The 23889-nt window shown below is 38.3% G+C and overlaps 4 protein-coding genes across 5 annotated transcripts in view; 3 read left to right on the top strand and 1 right to left on the bottom strand.

Annotated features, from left to right (window-relative positions):
* afg2a (AFG2 AAA ATPase homolog A) overlaps nucleotides 1-23889 on the top strand; it is a 294269-nt gene that overhangs the window by 136950 nt on the left and 133430 nt on the right. The gene's annotated exons all lie outside the window — the stretch shown is intronic.
* On the bottom strand, nucleotides 3636-7139 carry cetn4 (centrin 4). Of its 2 annotated transcripts, none has more exons than XM_062425318.1 (5): nucleotides 7055-7139; nucleotides 6624-6779; nucleotides 6393-6521; nucleotides 5775-5912; nucleotides 3636-3931 (listed from the first exon to the last, which is right to left on the bottom strand). In XM_062425318.1, the coding sequence occupies exons 1-5, from the start codon at nucleotides 7055-7057 to the stop codon at nucleotides 3842-3844; spliced, it is 516 nt and encodes a 171-aa protein (XP_062281302.1). In that variant the 5' UTR covers nucleotides 7058-7139; the 3' UTR covers nucleotides 3636-3841. The 2 variants fall into 2 exon arrangements, with proteins under 2 accessions (XP_062281302.1, XP_062281301.1); XM_062425317.1 differs by lacking the exon at nucleotides 3636-3931 and adding an exon at nucleotides 4862-5006 and having other exon boundaries at nucleotides 5763-5912.
* bbs12 (Bardet-Biedl syndrome 12) lies at nucleotides 7330-11148 on the top strand. Its single transcript, XM_062425881.1, has 2 exons — nucleotides 7330-7362; nucleotides 9156-11148. The coding sequence occupies exon 2, from the start codon at nucleotides 9168-9170 to the stop codon at nucleotides 11121-11123; it is 1956 nt and encodes a 651-aa protein (XP_062281865.1). The 5' UTR covers nucleotides 7330-7362; nucleotides 9156-9167; the 3' UTR covers nucleotides 11124-11148.
* Nucleotides 15381-23797, top strand: fgf2 (fibroblast growth factor 2). The gene is made up of 3 exons (XM_062426087.1): nucleotides 15381-15906; nucleotides 19092-19195; nucleotides 23271-23797. The coding sequence occupies exons 1-3, from the start codon at nucleotides 15729-15731 to the stop codon at nucleotides 23454-23456; spliced, it is 468 nt and encodes a 155-aa protein (XP_062282071.1). The 5' UTR covers nucleotides 15381-15728; the 3' UTR covers nucleotides 23457-23797.

Genomic DNA, 23889 nt, shown 5'->3' with positions numbered 1-23889 from the left:
AATCTGGTTTCACACAGTCTGAGAGTCCTTTAGGTGCTTTTTTGCCAACTTCAAGCAGACTTTCCTGTGTCTTTCACAGAGGGGAGGCGTCCTGGTTGTTCTAAACATCTTCCATTTCATAATTATGGAGGCCACTGTGCTTTTGGGAACTTTCAATGCAGCAGAATATTTTTTGTAGCCTTCCCCCAGATCTGTGCCTCAACACAATCCTGTCTCTGAGTTCTACAGGCAGTTCTTTTGACTTCATGGCTCATAGCTTTGCTCTGTTAAGCCGTGATACCTTTATAAAGACAGGTGTGTGCCTTTCCAAATCATGTCCAATTGGATTTACCAGAGGTGTAAAAACATCTCAAAGACGATCAAGGGAGATGGGAGGAATTTCAAGTGTCATAGAAAAGGGTCTGAATACTTATGTCAATTGAATATTTCAGTTTTCAGAAAAATTTGTTAAAAACAAGTTTAGCATAAAGCTGCAACATAACAAAATGTGTAAAAAGGTAAAGGGGTCTGAATACTTCCTGAATGCACTGTATATTCTCTGGTGTTCATACAAGAAACACCTAAAAAACAGACCAAATGATAAATCCCCTCCACAGAATGATCAGTTAATGCTCTACCGTGAAGATATTGTAGCTATCTCCAGCTAGAGTGAAAATGTGTCATTTGCATTGACTCCATTTTCAGTACTGTAAAACCGTCCCGTAGTTTCATTAGAAGGCTGAGGCAGAGATGAACCGAAGTGAAGGGGTAAAAGCTCTATCTACACATTCCTGGTGTGAACATGCCCTTTAGAAAGCATGAACCTTAAGCATGAACAGTTGCCACAAAATTGAACCCATGATCTAATCAAGCAGGAAAAAAGGGTAGAGCTATACTCATCTTATTTCGGAGCATTCATAATCAAATTAATTAGTTGACCTGTTTTTCATTATAAGGGATGTTTACTGAATCCTAACACATGCATATCAGTACTGTAAAATAAGCACTCATAATAATACCCTATATGTGAAAGCATAGCTGGGTTAAAACACACAATAAAATACAAAAGGTAATTAAAATACTTGTATGTTTTTATATGTTTTATGTCTCCTCTTCTTACATTTCACATCTACTGAGGCTTCTAGCGCCATTACCTGAGAGCAGTTCTTTACTTCATTTACAAAGGTGACGCAATACAATACTGTTTACCAATCCAGCTCTTATATACTCCCTGTCGACAAAGCGTTTTTGTTTCCTTCTTAGTATGGCATACCTGATCTACGCAGATGTTTTAAGGTGGAAACAGATCTCCCACACACAGGTGGAGCATCAACATGTGAAGCATGTTAAATTATCAGGAGTGCCAACCAACTTCACGAAAATATGTATGAAGATAAGGCGTGAGCACAAGATTAGAAAAAACGAAGCTCCGTCAGCAACACCTACACTCACAACGACACCTTCGAACTCATTATGGCTTTCAACACACAACACCAAGGCTACTAAAGTTCATGACTTTAACAGGCACATTAAATGATAAACACACTGCTAATTATCTATAAAAGCCAATTATATGACATGTATGAAAACTACACTTAACACTTCAAAGAGGAACCTCTGTTGGCTACCTCATCATACCTGTCCAGTAATTCAGTCACTAAATTAAGCAGTTATTTCATCAATAGGACTAAAGTAAAAAAGCAAACATACCACTGCAGCTGTCTCTCTGCTTCTTCAATGCATAATGACGGGTAAAAGTTTGTCTTCAACTTGTCTTGACTCAAAGGGGGCTTCTTAGAAAAAGGTTTCCTGCATTATGGTGACACATTCTTGACCTTTAAGGGTTAATGGTAGAATCATCTTTTACCAGCAACAGCCAGACATGCAGCATTTAGTTGTTTTGGAAATTGATCATTTTATGGGAAAAAAAAACAGTAGTGGAGCAGTGGGAGTATTAAACAGGCCGAGTGATGTGAACGCCGTTTAACCACAACAGAAGGGGAATAACACTCAGCTGAGGGGCTGTGAAAGTATTAAACGCCACAAAGCGCTTTATGAAAACATCCCAATTGGAAAGTTTTGTTCTAACATTCACTTTTTGAACAACGCCCACTATTACAAAAAAAAAAACCTACTTTCTCCTTTTTTGTTTTTAAGCAATAATTCCACTTAAGACCTTTTCTTTTTTTTAATAAACATTTATGGTTTTGAATGCTGGTGAATTCAGCAGTGATGTGTCAGACTCTACATGTTTGATGGTGACAGTTTGTATGCTGCACAGCTGTTGAAACACACTAAAATATCTTTATCTATACCATCAAATAGAAATCCCCTAACTTGAAAGAACAACTTTTAAAGTCTGTAAGAATGAATTTGTTATTTGCCATCATGGACCTGACTTTCAAAGGAAGATATTCTTCCATAATATGAGGACACCATTCATTAAGATGCCAATTTGTATTTCATTGTTCACTCAAAGTGAGCTTCAGTACCGCTATTGAGCTCTCACCTGTTGAGTGGTGCGCTTTGAACTCCAAGGAGGTGGATGGATTTGAGTCATAGGGGGGTAACATAAAATAAACCTTTGACAAACTGGCCTTCTGATTTGGCTCATCTGTATCAATTCAAGGTTTCAGCTTAACATTTGAGTAAAATTATAGGAATATGAACTATAATTGGGTGAGTGAATTGGGCAAAAATTGAGGATAACTGTGTCGTAAATGAGAATACATGCATTCGATATAGTGTAATTGTAATTTAGGTATTTTTGGAGTTATACATACATACAAAAGATTTTAAAAATACCCTATCTTACCCTTAAATACCACTGAGATATGATCTGTGACAGTTATAATTTTGGAAATCTACACACTCATATTTCTGTTTTAATACTGTCAACATTTTATATGGGGAATATTTTATTTAAAAATGGATCTCATCTTGGGTCAAAAGTTTTCATATTTTCCACCTGATGTTCCTTCGCTGTCTAGCACAGGTTATCAGAACTTTCACAATCAGTGGCAGGCATCCTCAAAATAATAGACAGCCGTCTAACGGCTCGGAAAAAGACGTCACTACAATATCCTGTTTATTTTAACAAGGTATGGTGTTTGGGCCAAAACCAGACTTCCGCTATATATTACAATCAATCAGGAGGAGCATCTTTCCTATAAGATGATCACAAATGTAGGTAAAATAGCATTATGCTCTATCGTCTACAGACACTGACTTGGTTTAGTAACTCAAAGCATGAAGTGAGAGTGACTTTTACTGAGTTACTCATCTCAAATTCATGTTTGTCATTTCTGTCTACAGTAACATAATTCTGGTTAGTCGAGATCGGCTTAGTCATATGGCTTTCACTGTCTGCTCGCCAACATCTGACCATTATTGGCATGTGTCACTGTGCAAGATGCACTGCAGAGTACTGTGTACTGATATTAACTTCACAAAGGTTTTCAAAACAAGCCCTGTATTTCCAGTTACCACCCATGGTTTCAATCGACACATCATAGAACATTTCGTATATGCACATGAGGCCCATGGAAATATTAAACTCTTGAAATTCAATGCTGCATGCTCACTCACAGTAAAAACACAACACTGACTCTCAGAAACTGTAAGGTAAATGTAAAAGTAACATAAGACAAATCAGCTATGATGAAATATATTTATTTACCTTGCATTGTAGAAAAGGCTGTGCAAAGATACAGAATGTTAAAATATGTATTTACAAACCAAACAAATCTGACTAGGTTTCCTAAAACTACTGTATAAACTGTTCTTGAAAAAATCAACAGTGAATAAAAAAAGGAAAGAAAAAAGAACAAAGGTCTTGGGAACAAGACTGTAACAGTTGAGTTCAGTAAAGATTGGTCTTCCTCATTATCCGCAAGAACTCATTCTCGTTGACCTCTCCGTCTCCATCTCGGTCCGCCTCGTCGATCATTTCCTAAAAGAATAAAGAGAGTCTGCTTCACCGTGTTCAAACATTCACCAGTAAATACCTTGTTTCGGGAACCTGAATCCAACAAAAGGTGACAGACTATGACAGAAAACTGAGACTTGAAATGACAACATGTGTCATACGAGCATCTCAGTGCAAAAGTTCCACAGTAATGACCAAAAACTTAATTGTTTTTTTCACATGTAAGAACAACACAACACTGTGGGAAAGCTGGAAAGAGTAACGGCTAGAAACGGCTCTGTGGGTATTGTCTGTAGTAGTTCTCACACTAAAATTGTTATGTTTTTAATATGATACCATTATTACTAACTTTTTGTGGTGTCTGGCTCTAACATTGTGAACCAATGCTCTAAGGCATTCTGGTACAACTAAAATGGTTTGTGAAAGGTTGCATAGTGTCACAAAGTGGCAATTTATTATTCTGGTGAATTTTCTGTGGCTCGTAACTGTGTCTGCAAAAATCACTTTGGTAATTATATGCTTTTTGTTATAAACATACTGTACCATATCCCATAAAAAAGGTACATTTAACTTTAAAAGCCTTCTCAGATACTTTGTCCACACATTCTATGATGGGGCACTCCTGTATGATGTACAATATCTGAAACTCACATATCACTATCTCGGCCCTCTGATCATATCTAAATACAGTATTATAATGTCAGCTGACTATTCATGTATCAATGTACACTTAATTATGTTAAACATCCATTCTGTTTAATGTCCACCTATATATTATAGTTCTATCTGTAGTCTCTATTCTATGGTTATTTGTTTTAGTTTTTAGTTATTTATTCTAGTTTTGTTAATAACTGAGTTAGTCTATTTAGTAACTATATATTTTTTGTATTTGAGTTTATTTATTAAGTATATAATTCAGCCTTTAATTGTATGTGTTTCTTTTACCTACCTTGTTGTTCTTGTATTGTGATTTATGTTAAGTGGCTGCTGTAACACTGTAATTTCCCTTTTGGTATAAATAAAATACTTTATGTTTGTCTATGTAACTAACTAATCTGGTATATCTGGAAAATGGAAACACAAAAATACATGGCTGTAGCTACCATGGAGGACACTGAGGTCATGTCCTCTGTATTTTTTTCTTGACGTTTCGTTTCATTGGAAGTGAAAATAGCCGCTTAAAAATAGCTTGCATCAACGGACCATCACGTGACACGTACTTGCAGATACCGCTGCCATGTCAAAACGAAAGTAGTCGGCTATAGCCAGCGGCGGAGTGAGGCCTTGAAATCCATCGAGAAATTTTTCAGTGGTCCCTGCCCCTATGTTATGTCCCAACTGGTTTCCAATTTAACTGTTTTTTCCTTTTTAAGTCGCAGTTATATAGTGCTCACTTCCAGAAAAAATATTCGCTGCAGTAGATGTGAACTGCGACTTCAAAATCGCCAGAAATATGTTGTCTACATTTGTGAATTTGACTTGACCCGATTTTGCAAACTGTTCATTCATTGGATGAGCCCTTTTATCCCTTTCCCAGCAGGCCTTGCTCCATTACACATTTTAAGAACAAACAAAATAATATATTGCAGTCATAATCTTTAAGTATACAACGATGGATGTTGTAGAATACTGAAATAGGAGTTGATTTATGTTGCAAATTTGGAAGTGATAAGAAAGAACTGGACCACAAAAGTGACCATGACTGAGAAATGCACAGCAAGAAAGCGGTATAAATACATCATGGATTACATCAAACTGATATATAAGTTTTGGTCTTCTTTTTGACCTCGGTATTTGAAAATCCTGGCTACGGCCTTGCAAAAATACATGTCAGTATTTACCTGCATGTCAGTACAATATAAAATACCTGTAATTCTTCATCTGTGAGGGTTTCACCCAGCTCCTTGGCGACTCTCTTAAGATTTTTGAATGAGATTTTGCCCGTGCCATCATCATCAAACAGCCGGAAAGCTTTCATTATTTCTTCTTTGGAGTCCTTCTCACTCTATAAACAACAATGAAGACATGACAAGCATATTGTGATTGACACATTGCAGCTTCAGTTTACACTTGTTTTTCCAGCCTGTATAGAAACCTTCATGCTAAGTTACTCTGTTGTATTGTTTTCTATAGTTTTGTGAGGAATAATTGTCTTTTATTTGCCTCAATGTCTGTGTAATTCTTTACAAACCAAAATAAATACAATTATTCTGCAACTAAAACCTGATGCTTCTTGTATGATTGTTATTTGCTTCATAGTATTTGTCCATGTTCAAACACTATATCAAACACTGGATTTCACTGTAAATGGTTTATAGAAAGTATGATTCTGGGATACTAATAATCCAAACTTGGTAAGTCCAAAAACACCCAAAAAAATTTGAATTTAAGACTTGTTTGACTGTGATTTTCTATGGCTAGAAAGAAACAAACTTCACCTTATAATAGGTTCCAGGTTCTCTGTATTACACTATATTAAACTCACCATCTTCAGTGTCATCATACTGAGAAAATCACTGAAGTCAATTGTTCCTGAGCCTTCTTTATCAATGTCTGCAATCATCTTCTTGATTTCTTCTTTCTTTGGTTCAAACCCGAGAGCTCGCATAGCAACCTGTAGCAGCAACACATGCACACACAAACACACATCTGAGTGCAGCTGTTTTGCATGCTTATCTGGATCATTATTTCACAAAAAACTAACCAGACAACAAACCTTAAGCTCCTTCACGTCTATTGCGCCAGTGCCATCTGCGTCAAATAGATCAAAAGCCTCCTTAATTTCTTGCTTTTGCTCCTCAGTCAGCTCCACTTTGGGACCAGCTTTTTTCCTTTGGCTCGCAGAGGGAGCTGATTTGCGGTAACCTGACGCCTGGGAAACGCAAACAAAGGGGGTAACAACTTTACACAAGATTCATAAGTTAAAACATGCAGCACACAAAAACACAGAAGATGTTTTGAGGTTTTAGTGAACTAATTAGCCACTACCATGCTAGCTGATGTTAGCTTCCCATGCTGCTAAACGATAGCAAAAACACAAACACGAGCTAAAGTAAACAAAACAAACTTTTAACTTTAACACAGCAGCTTCTTGGAGTGAAATCTAGCGTATATATTTAATAGTAGCAATTCCCTATGAATGTATACCATTTAGATGAATAAGTCAGCGAGGAAAGAGCTTCACTTCAATTTTAGTCGGTGAGCGAATGTCAACAAAAGTAGTGTATTTTTTTCCTGTTACGTGCACGGGAGATAGCCAATAGAAACCCTAGAAGCGCCACAGTAGCCAATCACAAGAGGAGCTGGGCGGGATCAATTTGTGTCCGCCAATTGTGGAGATTCGTTCGCGTCTCATAGCAACCAGGAAACTACTACGCACGCGCAGTGTGTAATTGTTGAAGCCAGGCAGCTGGGCAATGGAGCAGATTTAAAGCATCATATATTATTCACTAAAGGTATCATTGTATTCTCTTTTGGTGGTTAAAGTTTGTGTTGTCGGCTGTGGAGACTCCCCTGCGGGCTAGTCCACCATTGCCTTCGTATAGACGAGCCCGAATTTAGAAGTAAAGTATGTTTTTTTCTTAAGATATTAGCATGTTAGCTTAGCTTGCAAGCCTTTCTCCCATATGTCACTTAGTCCCCCTGATTTTTTGGTGTCTTGTATGGTGCATCTTACTAGTAGCGGAAGAAATACTTAAAAACAGCAATCAGGTGCCCAAATAAACATTAAAATAGGATTTATTTTTCTTTGCAGTAATCATTCCTCCTGTTCCTACTTTCCATTAGAATATCCCTTCATAATAGACTTATAATGTAAGTGATGGGGGGCAAAATCCAAACTCCTCCTTCTGTGCAAAAACATGTTTTTAAAAGTTTATCTGAGCTTCAGCCGTCCATATGAGTCAAATCAAGTAGATATATTTTAATGTTACAGTCGTTTTAGTGCCAAAGTCCATCTTTTTGTGACTATACTTCCACCACAGCTCAAGAGGGACACACAAAGAGGGAATTTGATGCTTAAAAAAGGCAGATATCCACTTGATATGACTAACTCAGACTAATGAAGCTTGAGTTAGTCATTTAATGTGTGGAAACAGTGTATTTTGGCTCCCATCACCTACATTGAAAGCAACATTACAGTCTCTTTTGTAACCATACTTCCACCACAGCTTAACAGGGAAACACTGTCTGAGAAGTGACTAAGTCAGACTTCATAATACACTAATAATGTAATTGATGGGGACCAAAATCCTCCATCTGTGCAAAAATGTATATTAAAAGTTTATCTGAGCTTCAGCCATCCAAATGATTCAAATCAAGTAGATATATTTCAATGTTTTCAATGTCTTTTTTGTGGCGAAGTCCCTCTTTCTGTTACTATACCACAGCTTAACAAGGAACCACAAAGAGGGAATTTGATGCTAGAAAGAATGTAAATGTGGCAGATATTCACTTGATATGACTGACTCAGACTGCTGAAGCCTGAGTTAGTCATTATCACCTACATTGAAAGCACATTTGTATACAGTTGCTCAAGTTTAGAGATTCCCTTGGGGGAATTTCAAATCAACTATACAGTGGAAAAACAAGTAGCAGCATAGTGGTGAAAGTGATAAAATATATAAAATAAAGTACATCTACAATATACAGAAGTTCCTGAGATTATATACATGTGTGCAATGTTCCTGGGATTTACATCTATACTTCCACTACAGCACACCACAAATAGGGAATTTGATGCTAAAAAGACTGTAAATGTGGCAGATATCCAAGCAGTTGCTCAAGAACCTCAAATGTGTATTACATACAGTACAGACAGGTGACTGTAAGATGCTTTCAAATTAATTAATTCAGTTAACTTTTGGCTGCAGACCATTTATCTTATCTACCAGTTAGGTTTCATCTATGCAAGGTGATTGACAAACAAGGGAGATAATAAAACAGTTGTGTAGTCACTAAACACCTGTGTAGGCCAACTATTTCCCACACAAGGAATTGATCCGGAATTGATAATAGAATCAATAAAGAATTGGATCAATAAGCAGAATCGATAATGGCATTGATATCAATGAAATCTCATCAATTCCCATCCCTTTACTCGTGTAAATATGTGAGGTTACTTTTCGCCACTCCATGTGACAAATTTGTAACACAAACAATGTAAACTTTGCAGTCTTACTAACTAAAAGGTGAATATGTTTTGGTTGCTAAAAGGAAAATAAACTTAACCTGTCTTTTTACAATTCAGGCACCTCAAGTAATGCTGGGAAGTACAATTATAAACCAACGGCAGCATGTCGGACTGCAGAAGCTTGCAGCGCTGGCAGGAATCGCACATTCCTCCCTGGGCCCCAATAAGAGGTACAAGTTTATCCAAGATGCAGCGAGCGGGGAGTCGGCACTTGCAGGTTCGTGCTTCCGCGTCTTTGAGAACTTGGAGCTGACCTGCGCGGTGGGTCAGCTGATTTACGAGACTATTCAAGCACACCAGAAAGTTTATCACACGGGGTCGGGATGCCTGCTGTTTCTTGCGGGAGCCTGGAGCCGCGTTGCTCTGGAGTGCCTTCAGAGAGGAGTTTCAGTATCACACATCATCTCAGCTATGTCTGAGGGCATGGATGTATGCTTAGGTGTTTGCAGAAGATGCAGCATATCAACTGATAATCTTGGTGTGGTGCCATCAGAGAGCTGCACCACATCCTCTCCAAGTTCAGGGCTTCATCCGTCACATAAACCCATCGTGGAGGCTTCACAGGCACCATCAATCTTACAAGGGACAACAAATGTTGTCCACAAAACGTTCAACACTAGCGGACAAAGGAAAGTAAAGCTAAGCCGACATTTTTGTGAGACCAAGTCTGAAGATGTTTCCACAGATGTGCAGCCTCATCAGCCTAAGCTTCCAGACATTGCACACATTACTGACGGATTGAGCCACGGATGTGCTGAAGCAATGAATTTAGTCGTTGAAGCCAGCCGGATGCAGTCAAAAAGTAATGACCGAGATATGAGGTGTTCCACGTTTGACGTTACTAAAGTGGTAACTTGTGTGCTGCCTGGTTTACCAGAGGATCATGCTTGTGTTTTGCCAGGCTGCATTGTTCTCCTACATGCTGAACAGGCTGCGGTCGCTCATCACTTGAAAGAAAAACACCTTAAAGTTGCTCTTATCAATGGAGATTTATCAGCCACCTATCACCACCTCGGCTTTAAAAGACCAACAGGTATACAACGTGTGTGCGACCAGTCAGATTTGTCGAGTTTACGCAAAGACGATGAGTGGCTGGAAAAAGTTGTGACGCTTTTGCTGAGTCTGGAAGTCAACCTGATATTAGTCAGCGGTCTTGCTAATGAAAATGTGATTCAGCGCTTTTGTAGACATCATATTCTTGTGGTGGAAAAAGTGAAAGCTTCCGTTTTGAAGGCGTTCGCAAATGCAACAGGTGCCGTTCCGGTGACATACACCACACAGCTGAGTAAGCACTGTATCGGTACTGGAATTAAGGTTTTCATATGGAGGGACCTCGGAAGCAATGAGAAGAAATTTTCAACAGCTGTGAATATTTGCACTGGTGGGAACCACGCATTGGTCACAGTGATCCTCACAAGCTGTGTTCACGGAAAGCTGCAGGCCTTGGAAGATCAGTTTTGGGCTTGTGCTTATCGTTTACACCACGCACTGAAAGATGAAGCCCTCTTGCCCGGTGCTGGAGTGACAGAGATGCTTTGTATTCATCATCTAGAAAAGCAAGCAGAGCAGTACGTCAAGCACCACATAGACAGGAATGGCGACTCTGTCCGACAAACCAAAGCAGGGGCAGCAGCTAACCCCTACAAGGGTGTGGTGTTGCATCTCATGGCAGATTGCCTAACAGATTACATATCAACTGTAATGTATAACACTGGAGAGATTTCAAAAGTCAAAGCCAGGACTGCTGTGAGCCAACAACTGCAGGACTATAAGGGAGGTGTGGGCACTGCTGCAAAATTCTCACAGCTTTCCTTGGAGGGTGGAGCGGTGGATGGTGAAGGTTCCTCAGCTATGAAATCTGATGAAGCAGCAGCTGTAAAAATCTATGACAATCTCTGTGTGAAGCAGGAAGCATGGAGGAAAGCCTTAGATCTGGTTTTCCTGGTCTTGCAGACTGATGCAGAGGTCATTACACGAGTAGACCAAAACACTGACAGCGTGCAGGCAGATCTAATGTTTTTATAATCTACGTACTGCATCTTGTAGGATTTCAGTGTGTATTTGATTGTACAGTACTTACTTTTCTTCTTTTTTTTTGTACCCAAATGGAAAAAAAGTTGTTTATTCATATTTAATTGTGTTAATTAATAGGTTATTCAGTTTTGTTTTCTATCACTGGAAGTTGAATAAAATGTTTTTGTATTCTTTATTGTCTTGTCATCAATAAATAGTTGGACTATATTTAAAAAATGATTTCAGTTAAGCATTGCTACTTATTTTCTACCACAGGGGGGAGACATATGATTAATCAACATTGTAGTTTTTTATCTGGCGTCTGTACACAGGCTGGTGCATAAAAATATTACCAAAAAAATTCTGATATTGCAAATAAAATATATAAGGAGCTGAGTGCCCTTAATTTTTTGCCCCTGAATTTAAATTGTTAACCCTTTCAGCCGTTGCCATTCTCGCCTCTAATGTAATTAAAAAGCCCTGCCAAATGAGCACAGTGTGTTAAAAACATACACGGAAGATGGTCGGTATAATATTTACACATCTTTTTATTTAACTTGTCAACATTTTTGTTTTGAAGCTGCTATGCACTATTCTCATGGGTAATGCCATGAAACAGCAGTTCATGTATTTTATTAACCGAGTCTAACTTAGCTGACAGTGGTTGTACATCATGCTGTACACACCTTCGTGCTCGGTTCAGCCAGGGAAAACAAGTACTACATGTCCAGAACCGCAATTAAATTTCCCTCTTATGGAGCGTGGGAGGAATTTTGTTGTGCCATTATGCGTTTTAGTCTTGGTGGACTTCCTTGACAATATTTGCCTGTGCTTCATTATGTGACTCCAGCTTGACTAACATAGTTCACATTTAACGCTGACGCCCTGCCAACCGTGGCTGTTTTATGGCCCTCTCTGTCATAATGGGAATGGTTGATGGGGTCAAAACGCCTCCAGCTAGAGTAAATATTTTGTCTTCTCTGGTCCTGTCATTTACAGAAAAATTAAAACAAAGGAAATTACAACTTTCGGAGGTTAGTTTATTGAGTTCTAGAGACCTTTCTTAACCTAACATTTCCTTTCCTACGTAATCATTCAAAGTTCAGAGAAATATTAAGAAGGCGCTAATTGGCTGACTCTTGTAACCCTCAATTTTTACTGGACAAAATGTGGTTCATTCACAAATTAAGGTTTATTCTAAGTGAAGAAAAACTTGTAATAGGATCTCATTTGACGACTTTCTTTTATCTTTACAACTTGAGAATCTCTAATTCTAAAAATGAGAAGTCTATAATTTGCATAAAATACAAAAAAAAAGAACTGCACAGAAAAAAATACGCTCAACAGCACAATTGGAAATCTTCATACTTTTTCCTACGACAGTTTCATGTTACAGAGGTGTTAGTTGCGTTGACATGTGCGACCTTCCATTTCCTCTGTGATCTGAGTGAGAGAGAGCTTCTTATCACATTCTAAAAATAGTTCAGTGAAATTAAAAAAAAAAAACGTTACAAAGGCTTCACCGTGGAGCCACCACATTCAGTCAGCAGTGGTGTGGCAATGAGAGGGTGGGGTGTGACATAATATGACAAAAACAACAAAAGGAAATTCAGAAGCCAAAAATGATGACACATCTGAGAGTTCAGGCTGAGTCCACATTTTAATGCTTCATTTGCACAAAGCAAAGCTGGATCTGATGCATGCTCAAAATTAAAGATTACTTTAAAAATGTAAAATTATTTTTTAATTAGCCGAATGGTTACAGTACAACGTCCCTGTTTCGTCTATGGCTTGGGACCCTTTTTGCATGTTTTATGTCCTAATTTCTAGCTGACAATGTGAACTTTTATTTCCATTTTGAGAAATGTCATGTCAGCACATTCAGACTCGTTTCATAGTTAATCAAATATTTTTATTTTTTGTTTTATCTCTATAAAAATCTCAGTAAAAAAAGCTTTTTTAAAGTTAAAGTCAGTTTTTGATTCAATCATGATCGTAAAACATGTCTGCATTTTTGATTTGGTCACATTTGAAAATAAAAGTGTTGGATTTACTTTTCTAGTATGACGTATACTGGTCCTACTGGTTCACAAAACTACAATTGTAAAGTAGTTTGTTTTTTCACTGCACAACTGCACATCTCCGGTTTTGAAATAAAGTCAACAGTGTGGGAACAGGTGTCGTACTGACACCAGAATGTGAACTTATTTTTAGAAAGTCACGTGTTTCTGAAACCAGTAACTAACCATAAATCTTGCTTTTTTTCTTCAGACACAGTCATTGTTGCACTAGTAATGCTGTAAGCCATTATTAGAAAACACAAAATATACCATACAGTGTATCTATACTCTGATTAAAAGTACATATCATTGATTGCCCTCTCAAATGACCGAACATTACTAATAGGAGCTCTGGATACCATACAGTTTGAAAACGACCTAATACAGGAATGGCTAGATGTCAAAATTCACTTTCAGCCACTTTACATGGTTGTACATTGTCTTTTATGTTTCAGGTTGTGGTCCTTTCTATGGTTGCACCCAATGAACATTTTCATTATTGATTAATCTGCTGATTATTTAATTGATTCATTGTTTGGTCTATAAAACATCACAAAACAATATAAAATGCCCATCACAATTTGCTTAAGCCCAATATAACAAATTTGAATAGCCTTGTTTTCTCTGACCAACACTCCCAAACACCAACATTTTTAATTCACTATAATAAAAGACCAAAAAATGCAGCAAATTTTTATATTTAACTTTATTTGAAAGCTGAGAGCCATCAAACATTTGGCCTGTTTTGCTTTAAATTTACTGAAACAATTTCTCCGTTATGAAAATAGTTGTCGATTAATTTTCTAACTACCGACTAATCAGTTAATAGACCAACAGTTCAAAGGCAGTAATCACTGTTAATTATGATTTTGCTTCATCGTCTGTAACAGAAGACCTTTAAAGGAGCATTTAGACCACGAGACTCTGAAATCACTGAGGTCCATAATACTAATTATAATATTTGTGCATACTTGTGTGGAATGTGACGGGTCAATACCAGTGTAAGTCTAATTGAAGACCCGTGAATAGCATTCTCATTCTCTCTTTTTGGTTTTTTTGGAAATTGATATCTTGAAAAAAAGAGTATAATTTGGAGATGAGTTGTGCCGCTATAGGTTCTGATGGGTCACCAAAATGCCCAGACGTAGCACTGAAAGCCCAACGGCTCTGAAAGGTGTATAGATAATCTTTTTTTCTATTACTTTGCTCTCTAATTAGTAGAATTATTGTGATCGCACATTACTTTATGGGTAAAATTAGGAGTTTGTGATTGTACGACTTGGTACACTTCCTTGGACTTCACATGAGAAGAATATGTGCATTCAGTGAACCCCTCTCTGCACAAATAATGGATAAAACTGAAGCTTTTCAGATTGATACAATCCCTGGAAATTCATCACAATGATGTCTTAAACCAACTGAACCTCTCCTGTGGTTGGATGACTATTTTGACTACAACTTTTCACGTCTCTGGTCTTAGTCACCCGAATGGCCTGGTTGGATGTCAGATGTTTCACTGACCAGTTTCATGGGGGTCACCATCATGACGTCAACCGAGAGCACAGCTGACTGTCGACTGATCCAGCACAAGTTTCAGATGTGGTTACCTTTGCCCACAAGCCCAGACCAGCAAGTGCCTATTTCGACAAATGGCCGGCCTTGTTTGTCTTAAATTCAAAAAGAAAGAAATCCTGCACGAATAACTCCCATCACTCGAGGAAGTTGAGAATAGCAATTAAAGGCACTCATTCATGATGTCGGCCATTTCATTCACATTGTTTTTTTTTGTTTTTTTTAAACCTATGAATAGCACTTAGTCTGAATCATTGAATAGGCTGCCTCTCATTTTACGTCTCTCTTTTCTTGCTCTTGAGCAGACTGGGTGAATGAAAGCTATGCTTCTGTTCACATGGTTGCCGCTGCTCTTGGCGCTCTGAAGGGTAGCGACACAGTCCAAGTTGCATGTCCCCCCTCCTTGCCCTCCTCTCCTTTCTCGACGTCTGCTTGCTTGGTTGGTTAAAACACTGAGCATTAGTGGGCGTGAGCATGTGTGTGTGTGTGTGTGTGTGTGTGTGTGTGTGATGGTGTTCTTAGGGCGCATGCGAACTGAGGCCCAAAGGGGAAAGCCTTCCACACAGATCTAAGCCAGCTGCCCTGATTTAAACACTTTCATTGCAAGCAGAGTGGAAGAGAGGGGGAATCCGCATGCATCCCCCGACCAGTGTGCTCAAAGTTTGCTGGCAAAGCAGCTGCCAGCTCTACAAACAGCAGACGAGCAGCTACAAATGTTAGATTTAGACGTTTGCTGCTAGGTCGAAGCTGATCTAGGAGATCCTCTGCTTTAGATCATTCTCAAAGGGCACTTGCTGCCCTGAAAGGGGGGTGTTCAAGCAAACTGACCTCTGAGGTTACGTAGAATCAGTTTGTGTGAAGCTCTGTGGAGGAGGGGAGGAGGGAACAGGCAACAGTTAGTGGGAGGTGGGAGGCCACGGTGGGGCTCCTGCACTGCACAAGAAGGAGACGAAGCAGTCGCCGGGAAGCAGGGAAAGAGGAGGAGATGGCCACGGGAGAAATCACAACACTTCCCTCCACACCTGAAGGCAGCGGCGGCGGTAGCTTTCCTCCTGGGAGCTTCAAGGATCCCAAAAGGCTGTACTGTAAGAATGGGGGCTTCTTCTTGAGGATAAGGTCTGACGGGGGAGTGGATGGAATCCGGGAGAAGACCGACCCCCACAGTAAGTTCTTCTAGTCCCCTTCTTCTTCTTCTACTTTCCTTCTTCTTCCTTTGCACAGAGCTCAAACAAAGCTTCTTTATATTATTTTTAATATGCAACAGGGAAGTAAAAGTAAAGCAAAAAAAAAAAAATCATGGAGGAACGATGTGAATTTTCCACCTCACTGAGGTCTATTCTCCACTTGTAAACACTATGACCAGAATGTGTGTAGGCCTACTTATGGAAAGTGTAATAAGTCTGGTTTTAGAAAAAAAAAACTTAATCAATGGGAACTTTGATGGAATATGCGTGATGTTTTTAGAAAAGGTTGTTGATCACCATGCTGAGTCACAGCCATTCACACTGTTCACTGTGTGGTTTACGTCACACAAGACAGCACAACATGGAGTTAAAAGCCAGTATTAGTGAATTCCTGATTTAGAAGGACCTTGTCAGTATTTGAGGTAAATGACAGTATGCCACTTATATATCTACACATTATGTAAGAAAATCTAATTAATTGTTTCTTTAATTCTTTAATTATTCTGCAGCAGTGGTCAATATCTAATAATACAGGAATTATACGTTTAAGGATTTTTCATGTGCTTAAATTTAAATACAGTAAGTTATCAGCTACTGAAGTGAACATTAACATGCTTGTTTGATTTAGACAACTGTAACACCCCTTGTCTCTGTATCAGTAATTTCTTCTAGGTTTCCTAAGTTGCATCAGTAAGTAGTGAGGTGTTTGTGTGTCATGAAATTGGGTTTTTCCTGAAGAAGAGTAAAGCTGTATCTTGCCCAACATGCAGTGTGACATTTCAAGCAGGTGTGCCCAAACAAATGCCTGATGTGGTCCTGGTTAAAGGAAACAACGGGAATTACCCATCAATTACATTTAGTCAGACTCATTTGTGAAATAAACCAGGACAGTGGGTTTATTGGGAGGATGTGAGCAAGTTTTGTTTTTAGTTAGCATTTAAAAAAAAAATTGTTTTATTTGGGATATCAAAGAGGAAGTAGGTTAAAAGAGGTATACAGTCATAATGAGTCATATAACCAGAATCAGTTTTAATCAGTGGCTTTTTACCATAATAGTTTCGACAGTTTCTGTGATCTGAGCTTTTCTTCATCAATGGTTCTTTTGTTAAGGCTGTGATAGACCTGCCAGTGTAACATACCTGCCAGTTAGAAATGGGAACTGTTACCCAAGGATCAGTAGGTAGGATTTAAAAAAAAAAAGATTTTCCATCACATTTGGGTTCTTTGTAACTTACCTTCCTATCTAATGTTTTCTGAGGTCAATATTGCCCATGAACATTGCCACAAATTGTTGTTACATCATTAACTTTAAGACAATCACAGATAGGAACCCTGGACCAAACCGTACAGACAAGAGGAACTGAGCAAAAAGTTTCTCTGTAGTCACAACAGCTGTGGGACGTAATATGCCCAGTAAACATCGAACACACACAGCACACTCAGACCGATTGTTCTTTTTTTTCAGAGAGGAACACCTCTTTGATCTGTGACACAAATCATCCAGGCAGCAGCTTAAGTGCAGTCAGATGTGTGTCCATCTGAAGCTTTAATGTGGATTAATTGCGGACAGATCCCTCAATTTGCCGTACAGGGCCCCTGCTTCCTTTTTGTTGGTTTGGCCTCATGCAAAGTATGCTCTGTTGGCAAGCAGCACTGTCTCTGCAAAAAGAGAAATGTGAGGATGATGTTTGTAGGTTGTCAGACAGCCAAACAGGTACTATCTATTTAGTCTGCTGTCAACTACAGTGTATTTCACTGCTACTGTGTAGTGGCTAATGTGGGTTAGCTTGTTAGCGTAATTTGTGTTTGATTCATTTACTGCAAATAAGTATCAGCGACTCTCAGCCAAAACATGGAGGAGAACCAAAACAAAAAAGAAGCAGCCAACTATTCTTTTGCTGGGAAGTGATGTTTTTCTGGCTAAACAGAAAGAAGAACAAATATCAAGAGTCGGCATATTGCTTTATTTTAATTTTAAACAGGATTTCATGTTTGCCTGTAACCAAAAGTTATGTTTCCTGCTCCAAGACGACACTGATCCTACTTAAACTAAATTAGGCCTTCTTACAAAGTGCAAACACTTTGTTACTTATGGACAAAGATGAACAGATACATTCCTAATTTCTTATTTTTTTTGAAAAATAAAAACCCATAAATAACCAGCTGTAAGCACTTTTAAAAGCTACATTAAAGGACATTTAATCACATTATGTATAACATTGCATCTGCATTCACATTTTCATTACATGTCCTTTTATGTGAATGGGGACATTCACATAAAAGGACATTTTTTATCACTAACTCTGCAGCTTTATGGAGCTTTTTTTAGCCTCATTTTGCTCATTGTTGTTGTTTTTACTGCATGGTTCATTCTCGTGGCTTTCATCCATGTTGTTTCCAGCTGTTTGCTCACTGTACATGACCTACGCAGCACCAAACAGGAGACAACATTAGCGGCTAGTAGGTGAAGGAAGTGACACATTTATGGAATAATGAGCCAGATATTTTCCTCAGTAGTTGGTGCACATCAAACCAGAGCTAACATGAGAGTGAATATTGGACACTTCATCATGTGGTGTGAAAAACAACCACAAATGTGTTCCAGCATGTTAACCTAGTGGCCTAAAATTGATTCATGTAACTTTTAGCATCAACTTGTAATTATCTCTGGAAAAGTTTGCACTGTTTTCTCTGGACGAATACTTTACTCTCTCTTTTTTGCCATAGTGATCCAAATTTCCCTCCAAAATGCTCTCAGTGGCACACAATATATAAAATACTCTGTAGAGGACAGTAGCAGTAGGCTGCAGTCTGGCTATGATGGTCTGACTCGTTACTGCGATGTCTCAAAATAATAGAAGTAATGATTTCATATTGTAATGTTGCACATTTGTGATATGTTTCTTGAGTTGCTGACCATCTGTTCCATATCAAAACTTGGATATTGTACATTCACTTCTCAAGCATTTACAGTTTCATCGGAGTTGTTGTAAAGTTGTTGTAGGGATCCATTGCCTAATATGCTCATGCCCCATATATATATTAAATAAACCTATTCCTTAAACATAGCATTTTTCCTTTTGATTAAACATTACTTGCTCAAACTACAAAAGATTTCTGTCTTTGCTCATTTTGTCTAAACAAACTTTTGTCTTTTTCTTCAGTAAAGCTTCAACTGCAGGCGACCTCAGTGGGGGAGGTGGTTATCAAAGGGGTTAGTGCTAACCGCTATCTGGCGATGAACAGAGACGGACGACTGTTTGGAGCGGTGAGTGAGTCTGATTATCATCTCTGCATTAATGACAGTCACATTATCTTCTCATCTTCAGTAGAATTTAGAAATTGCTTTAAATACTGTGACATGAAATGATCAAATAGCATTTCCTAAAAGTGTTCAAAGACCTTTTCAGTGACTAACCTTATCACAAATCTTTATTAAACAACCACAGTTAAAGCTTTCTGGTTGGCTGAAAAGCAATTTGACACCAGTGCTGTTGTCACACGCAACATTTAGGCTGCTCTGTTTTGGAAACCAAATATTTATCAGTCACCCTACAAGAAAATCCTCCCCAAGTGAACCAGGATAATTAGGCTGACGGCCTTTCTGGCAGCGCTGAAGATTACAAGACGAGGTCAAAACCAAGTACATGACTGAACTGTGTATGAAACTCCACAGGGTTTTTAATTTGACGTGACGAATACAGGAAGTGGGGACACGTGGCCGGGCCGAGTGATGAAGTGATGAATCATTACATGGTGGTAACTTCATCACTCACTCAGTCAGTCATGTACATTTATAGGGGTGGCCCCACTGTTGTTGTCCAGCCTAAAAAGTTTTACCACAACAATGCGTGGGCCCATGTCAAAATGAATCCCATTGTAGATGTATGTGATTCAGAGAGACTGTATTACAGGGTCACAGGTTCAATTTAATGGTTTCATGTTTATTTAGCCTACTAAGAGTGAATATATTCTAAGATGTACCATAACTAAAAAGCACCATGAAGTATATGCATAAGTTAGTGACAATTTTGTATATATATTTCTGCTGTTTGGTCATCCAATTAATCAGTTTGACCGTGTTGTTTTACCTTTTGTCCTCGAGTGTCGTCCACTGCGTTAACGTTGCGTCAGCCAAGCCGCTGTGAGCAACATGATGATGAGTCTCATTGAGGCAAAGCGGAAAGGTTTGGGTTTGAGGACTCAAATCCAAATGACATTGTGTTATATGACATGGGGCTTGGTTGTGTACCACATACCAATACAGTCTGGCATAGAAACAAATAGTGCATGTGAGAAGGTGCAGCTTATTTTGCTGTGGAATCAACTGCAATACGCTCTGTTTCCATTTCCACTTAAGTAAGTAGAGGCTGGTGGTGGAAATTAGCCAGCAGCTGAATTCTGGGGCCTCAAGTATTCACAGGCTTATATCGTGATTTTATTGAATCTCTGCAGACAACCTGACAGTGGTGATGGGGGAGGTGGAGTGCAGTGTCATAGTTGGTATGAAAGAAAATCACAAGAAATGTTTTAAGAGCTGCATCCAACAAATGTTTAGTGTAAGGAACTAACAATTAAAGTTTCCTCTCCAGATTTGCTTTTGTGAAATTTGTTTACAAAGAGGAGCTTTGATAGCAGCGAAATTATAGAGAGTTGAGCCCAACCGATATATCAGTCAACCGATATTATCGGCTGATATTAGCCTATCACAGATATATCGGTATCTGTGTTCATACCGTCCCGTATGTGCCAATATTTCTTTTAAAGATATAAAAGCAGCATTTTATGTATATTTAATCATTTTTCTTAATTCAAGTTTAATATATATGTATTAAGTTTACTGTTTCAGAGCAATGATGTCATTTTTTATAGAAATTAAGTGTATTTTTAAACTGTAAAATATCACAACATCCATTACATATCTTTGTAAGTGTTTGGTAAACACATTCATTCCCTACGATCAGTATCAGCATCAGCCCCAAAAGTCCAGTATCGGTCGGGCCCTAATACAGAGACTTGAATTTTCTACATTTTTTGCAGGATGAGATAGAAACTCACCAGTAAAAGGAAACTGTGAAGAAAAACACATCATCCTTACGTAACGTTCAATAAAGATGAGTTATTAGAGTCAAGACTTCTGCTCAAGTTTGCAGCTCTAAAAAGTTAGCAACTGCACCTTGGTGTCTGCCTGAAGAGATTACAATTATATCTTTTTTATTATTTCTTTCTGTCCTGCAGGTGTGTGCAATCCCTTGTTTGTTTGTTCTTCTTTTTTCAGAAGTTTTAGACATTTTGCGGAACTGACAGAGTAATTTTACTGATCCAACACTGATCAAACAAACTGCTGCTTCTGGTTGTTTGATGATCAGATGTTTCACATGTGAAGTAGAAAATGTCACATCTGAGGGACTTTTTCATAGTGTAAACAAATTAAGACAAAATCTGGCATAACACATGCTGTATCTGGAAGTCCCTTTTATTGTCACTGAAACAATCTGAAACAGTTTTCTTAATGCTTATGAAAAAATAGCCAAAAGTAGTCTTTTATAGCCACAGTGTTGTTGCTCACAGCAGTAGTGGAAGCGTGAAGTGTGGTGACTGATGTGATTCGGTGGTTGTTAAGGGTGTCCACACTTCATGTCATTGGCAAAGAACGTTCCCTCCTAATGAGAAGCTACAGCAGCGAGCTGCCACCCAAGGCGTCGTTCGGTTCTGCTTTGACTCTGCTTTGAAAATCATTAAAATCCTCGAGCTGCTCATTCATTCTTTTATCTTTTCCCCATTTGGTGTGACAAGGAAGTATAGTCAGTATTTTAAGTAAGATGAGGATCTGTTTTAATATGATGAAATTAATGATTAATATGAAGCCAACTATGAAAGTATTCCAACATTTCCCCCTCTAATTCAACTGACTGGATGTGCAGGAATCTGAACTCTGATCTTTGACACAATTTATTTTAATAAATCTTAAAAATGTCTGGCTGATAAATGTTTGACAGTAATTCATTTTGACTTCTCAAAATGTTGGGTTCATTTTAAAACTGTATTTTGTCCCTCAAACTAAAATGTACAGTAATGCTTGAATAAATGTTTATATGAATTTGAAATGAACCTATTTAAATATTAAAGAAGGGAAAAAAATCAAAGACCAGATGCAAAAAGTAACTGGTCTTCTCTTTGCATGTCAGTATTTAGGTTTGTACTAGCTTGGGTCACCATTGATTCAGTTGTTAACTATCATATATCACACATATGAACACCTGCACTGCTGTTATCTTTAAAGAAGGACGAATATAGACCAACTGGGGAGCTAATGTTTATAATAATGAATTGTAATTGTAGTATCACTCGGTGGTTACGACTGAAATACTCTTTAATAGCTCCATTCTTGCGAGGTCACGGTCAACTAAAAAAAGAAACTAAAACAAAAGCCTCTTGTTGGACAAGGTAGTTGACGCCCAGCGAGGCGACAAGTTTTTGGCCAGACGTTCTGTAACTAATACTCTCTCCGTGTATTCTACCAAGGAAAATTTTTAGTGAGAGGAGAGGGTAACTAATAAAAACAGATAAGTCAATAAAATGGCGAAAGAAGAATCAAATAACATCACATTCTGCCCTCTTTAAACCTCCCTATACTCCATAAACTTGTCTTCAATTATCATCTTGATTTGTTTTCTTTTCATATTTAACCTTTTTATTTCATTAACCTTCATGTTTGATGTTAGTTCAGCTTCTTTAAAAAATAATTGCTAAGGAAAAACACTTTTTAAACATAGTTATGTCTTTGGCCAGGCAACAATGAACACTGAGCCGTCTCCTGTAAAACAACGATTACATTCAGATCTGAGATGGTTTATGTGTTAATTTAATGTCATGAAGTATGAACATTACACATTTTCTCCACATCTGACAACATATCGTACAGTATATCAAACAAATTCAGTCATTCATGCAAAACAATTTTTTTTAAATTTAATTTAAATGCCACTGCAAGTTACCAGATTTCCTTCCGGTTGATATCATACAGAAATTATAATGTTGAGATGAGATTTGGTTTAGGGGAATTATTAAAAGTGAGCTGAGAAGATTATTAGCATTTTTGAAAAACAAACACTGAAATTAAATTCATATGAGATGTATAGATTAAATGCCCTAACAGCAGCTTCCCTTTGTTGAACTGTATTAACAGTGCAGGAGTTCTTGCATCATTTTACTGACTAGTTTCACAGTTTTCTTCCTCAGTTTGCAAGTTCATTTAAATGTGATGCAATGTCAAAGTTAAGTGCACTGAACATCAAGTTACTCTTTACTTATCGGTTATTCCTCTGTACCTTTCTCTTCAGAGACGAGCAACAGATGAATGCTACTTCTTAGAGCGGCTTGAGAGCAACAACTACAACACCTACCGCTCCAGGAAGTACCCGAACATGTACGTGGCGATGAAGAGGACCGGCCAGTACAAGTCTGGAAACAAAACAGGACCGGGTCAGAAGGCCATTCTCTTTCTTCCAATGTCTGCCAAGTCCTAATCTGGGATCGGCGGAAGAAATTTTAACGTCTTAGTGGCAACGACAAAGATGATGTGACGGCAATGGAGACAAAGTGTTACATCAACATTGCCCAAAATAGCTGTGATGCTTTCTGACTGTTTTTATTCTGACAGTTATTTATCCTGAAGTGCTCTTATTCAGCTTTCCTTTCAAACAGAGGCACACATTCACACCTTGCTGCTTCCCAGTAAGACCAGGCTTTTACTGCGGACCAGCTAACAGCTACACTCGAGCAAATAGAGCCAGGTGCCTTGCTCAAGTGCACCCCAACAGTACGGCAGCATAGCATTACCTGTTTATTTTAGCAACACTAAAATCTTCCCTCCGAGGGATGAAGTAGCTACCTTGTGGTCACAAGTCTGCTCCTTAACCTTCAAGTTTATGACCGTGTAAGCTGCAGTCTGAGTGTAAC

This window comes from Scomber scombrus, chromosome 9 (assembly GCF_963691925.1).
Source record: "Scomber scombrus chromosome 9, fScoSco1.1, whole genome shotgun sequence".
In the NCBI taxonomy this organism is placed as follows: domain Eukaryota; kingdom Metazoa; phylum Chordata; class Actinopteri; order Scombriformes; family Scombridae; genus Scomber; species Scomber scombrus.
Note: the sequence above shows the minus strand (reverse complement) of the source record. Positions and strands in the feature narration are given on the sequence as shown.

Excerpts from the sequence above, each read along its gene's own strand:
- cetn4 (XM_062425317.1), bottom strand. Across the intron at positions 6,522-6,623 it reads TAGACGTGAAGGAGCTTAAG|GTTGCTATGCGAGCTCTCGG; the intron begins GTTTGTTGTCTG and ends TTGCTGCTACAG. Across the intron at positions 5,913-6,392 it reads GTATGATGACACTGAAGATG|AGTGAGAAGGACTCCAAAGA; the intron begins GTGAGTTTAATA and ends TGTTGTTTATAG.
- bbs12 (XM_062425881.1), top strand. The coding sequence starts at position 9,168 with ATGCTGGGAAGTACAATTATAAACCAACGGCAGCATGTCGGACTGCAG.
- fgf2 (XM_062426087.1), top strand. The coding sequence starts at position 15,729 with ATGGCCACGGGAGAAATCACAACACTTCCCTCCACACCTGAAGGCAGC. Across the intron at positions 15,907-19,091 it reads GGAGAAGACCGACCCCCACA|TAAAGCTTCAACTGCAGGCG; the intron begins GTAAGTTCTTCT and ends CTTTTTCTTCAG. Across the intron at positions 19,196-23,270 it reads ACGGACGACTGTTTGGAGCG|AGACGAGCAACAGATGAATG; the intron begins GTGAGTGAGTCT and ends CTTTCTCTTCAG.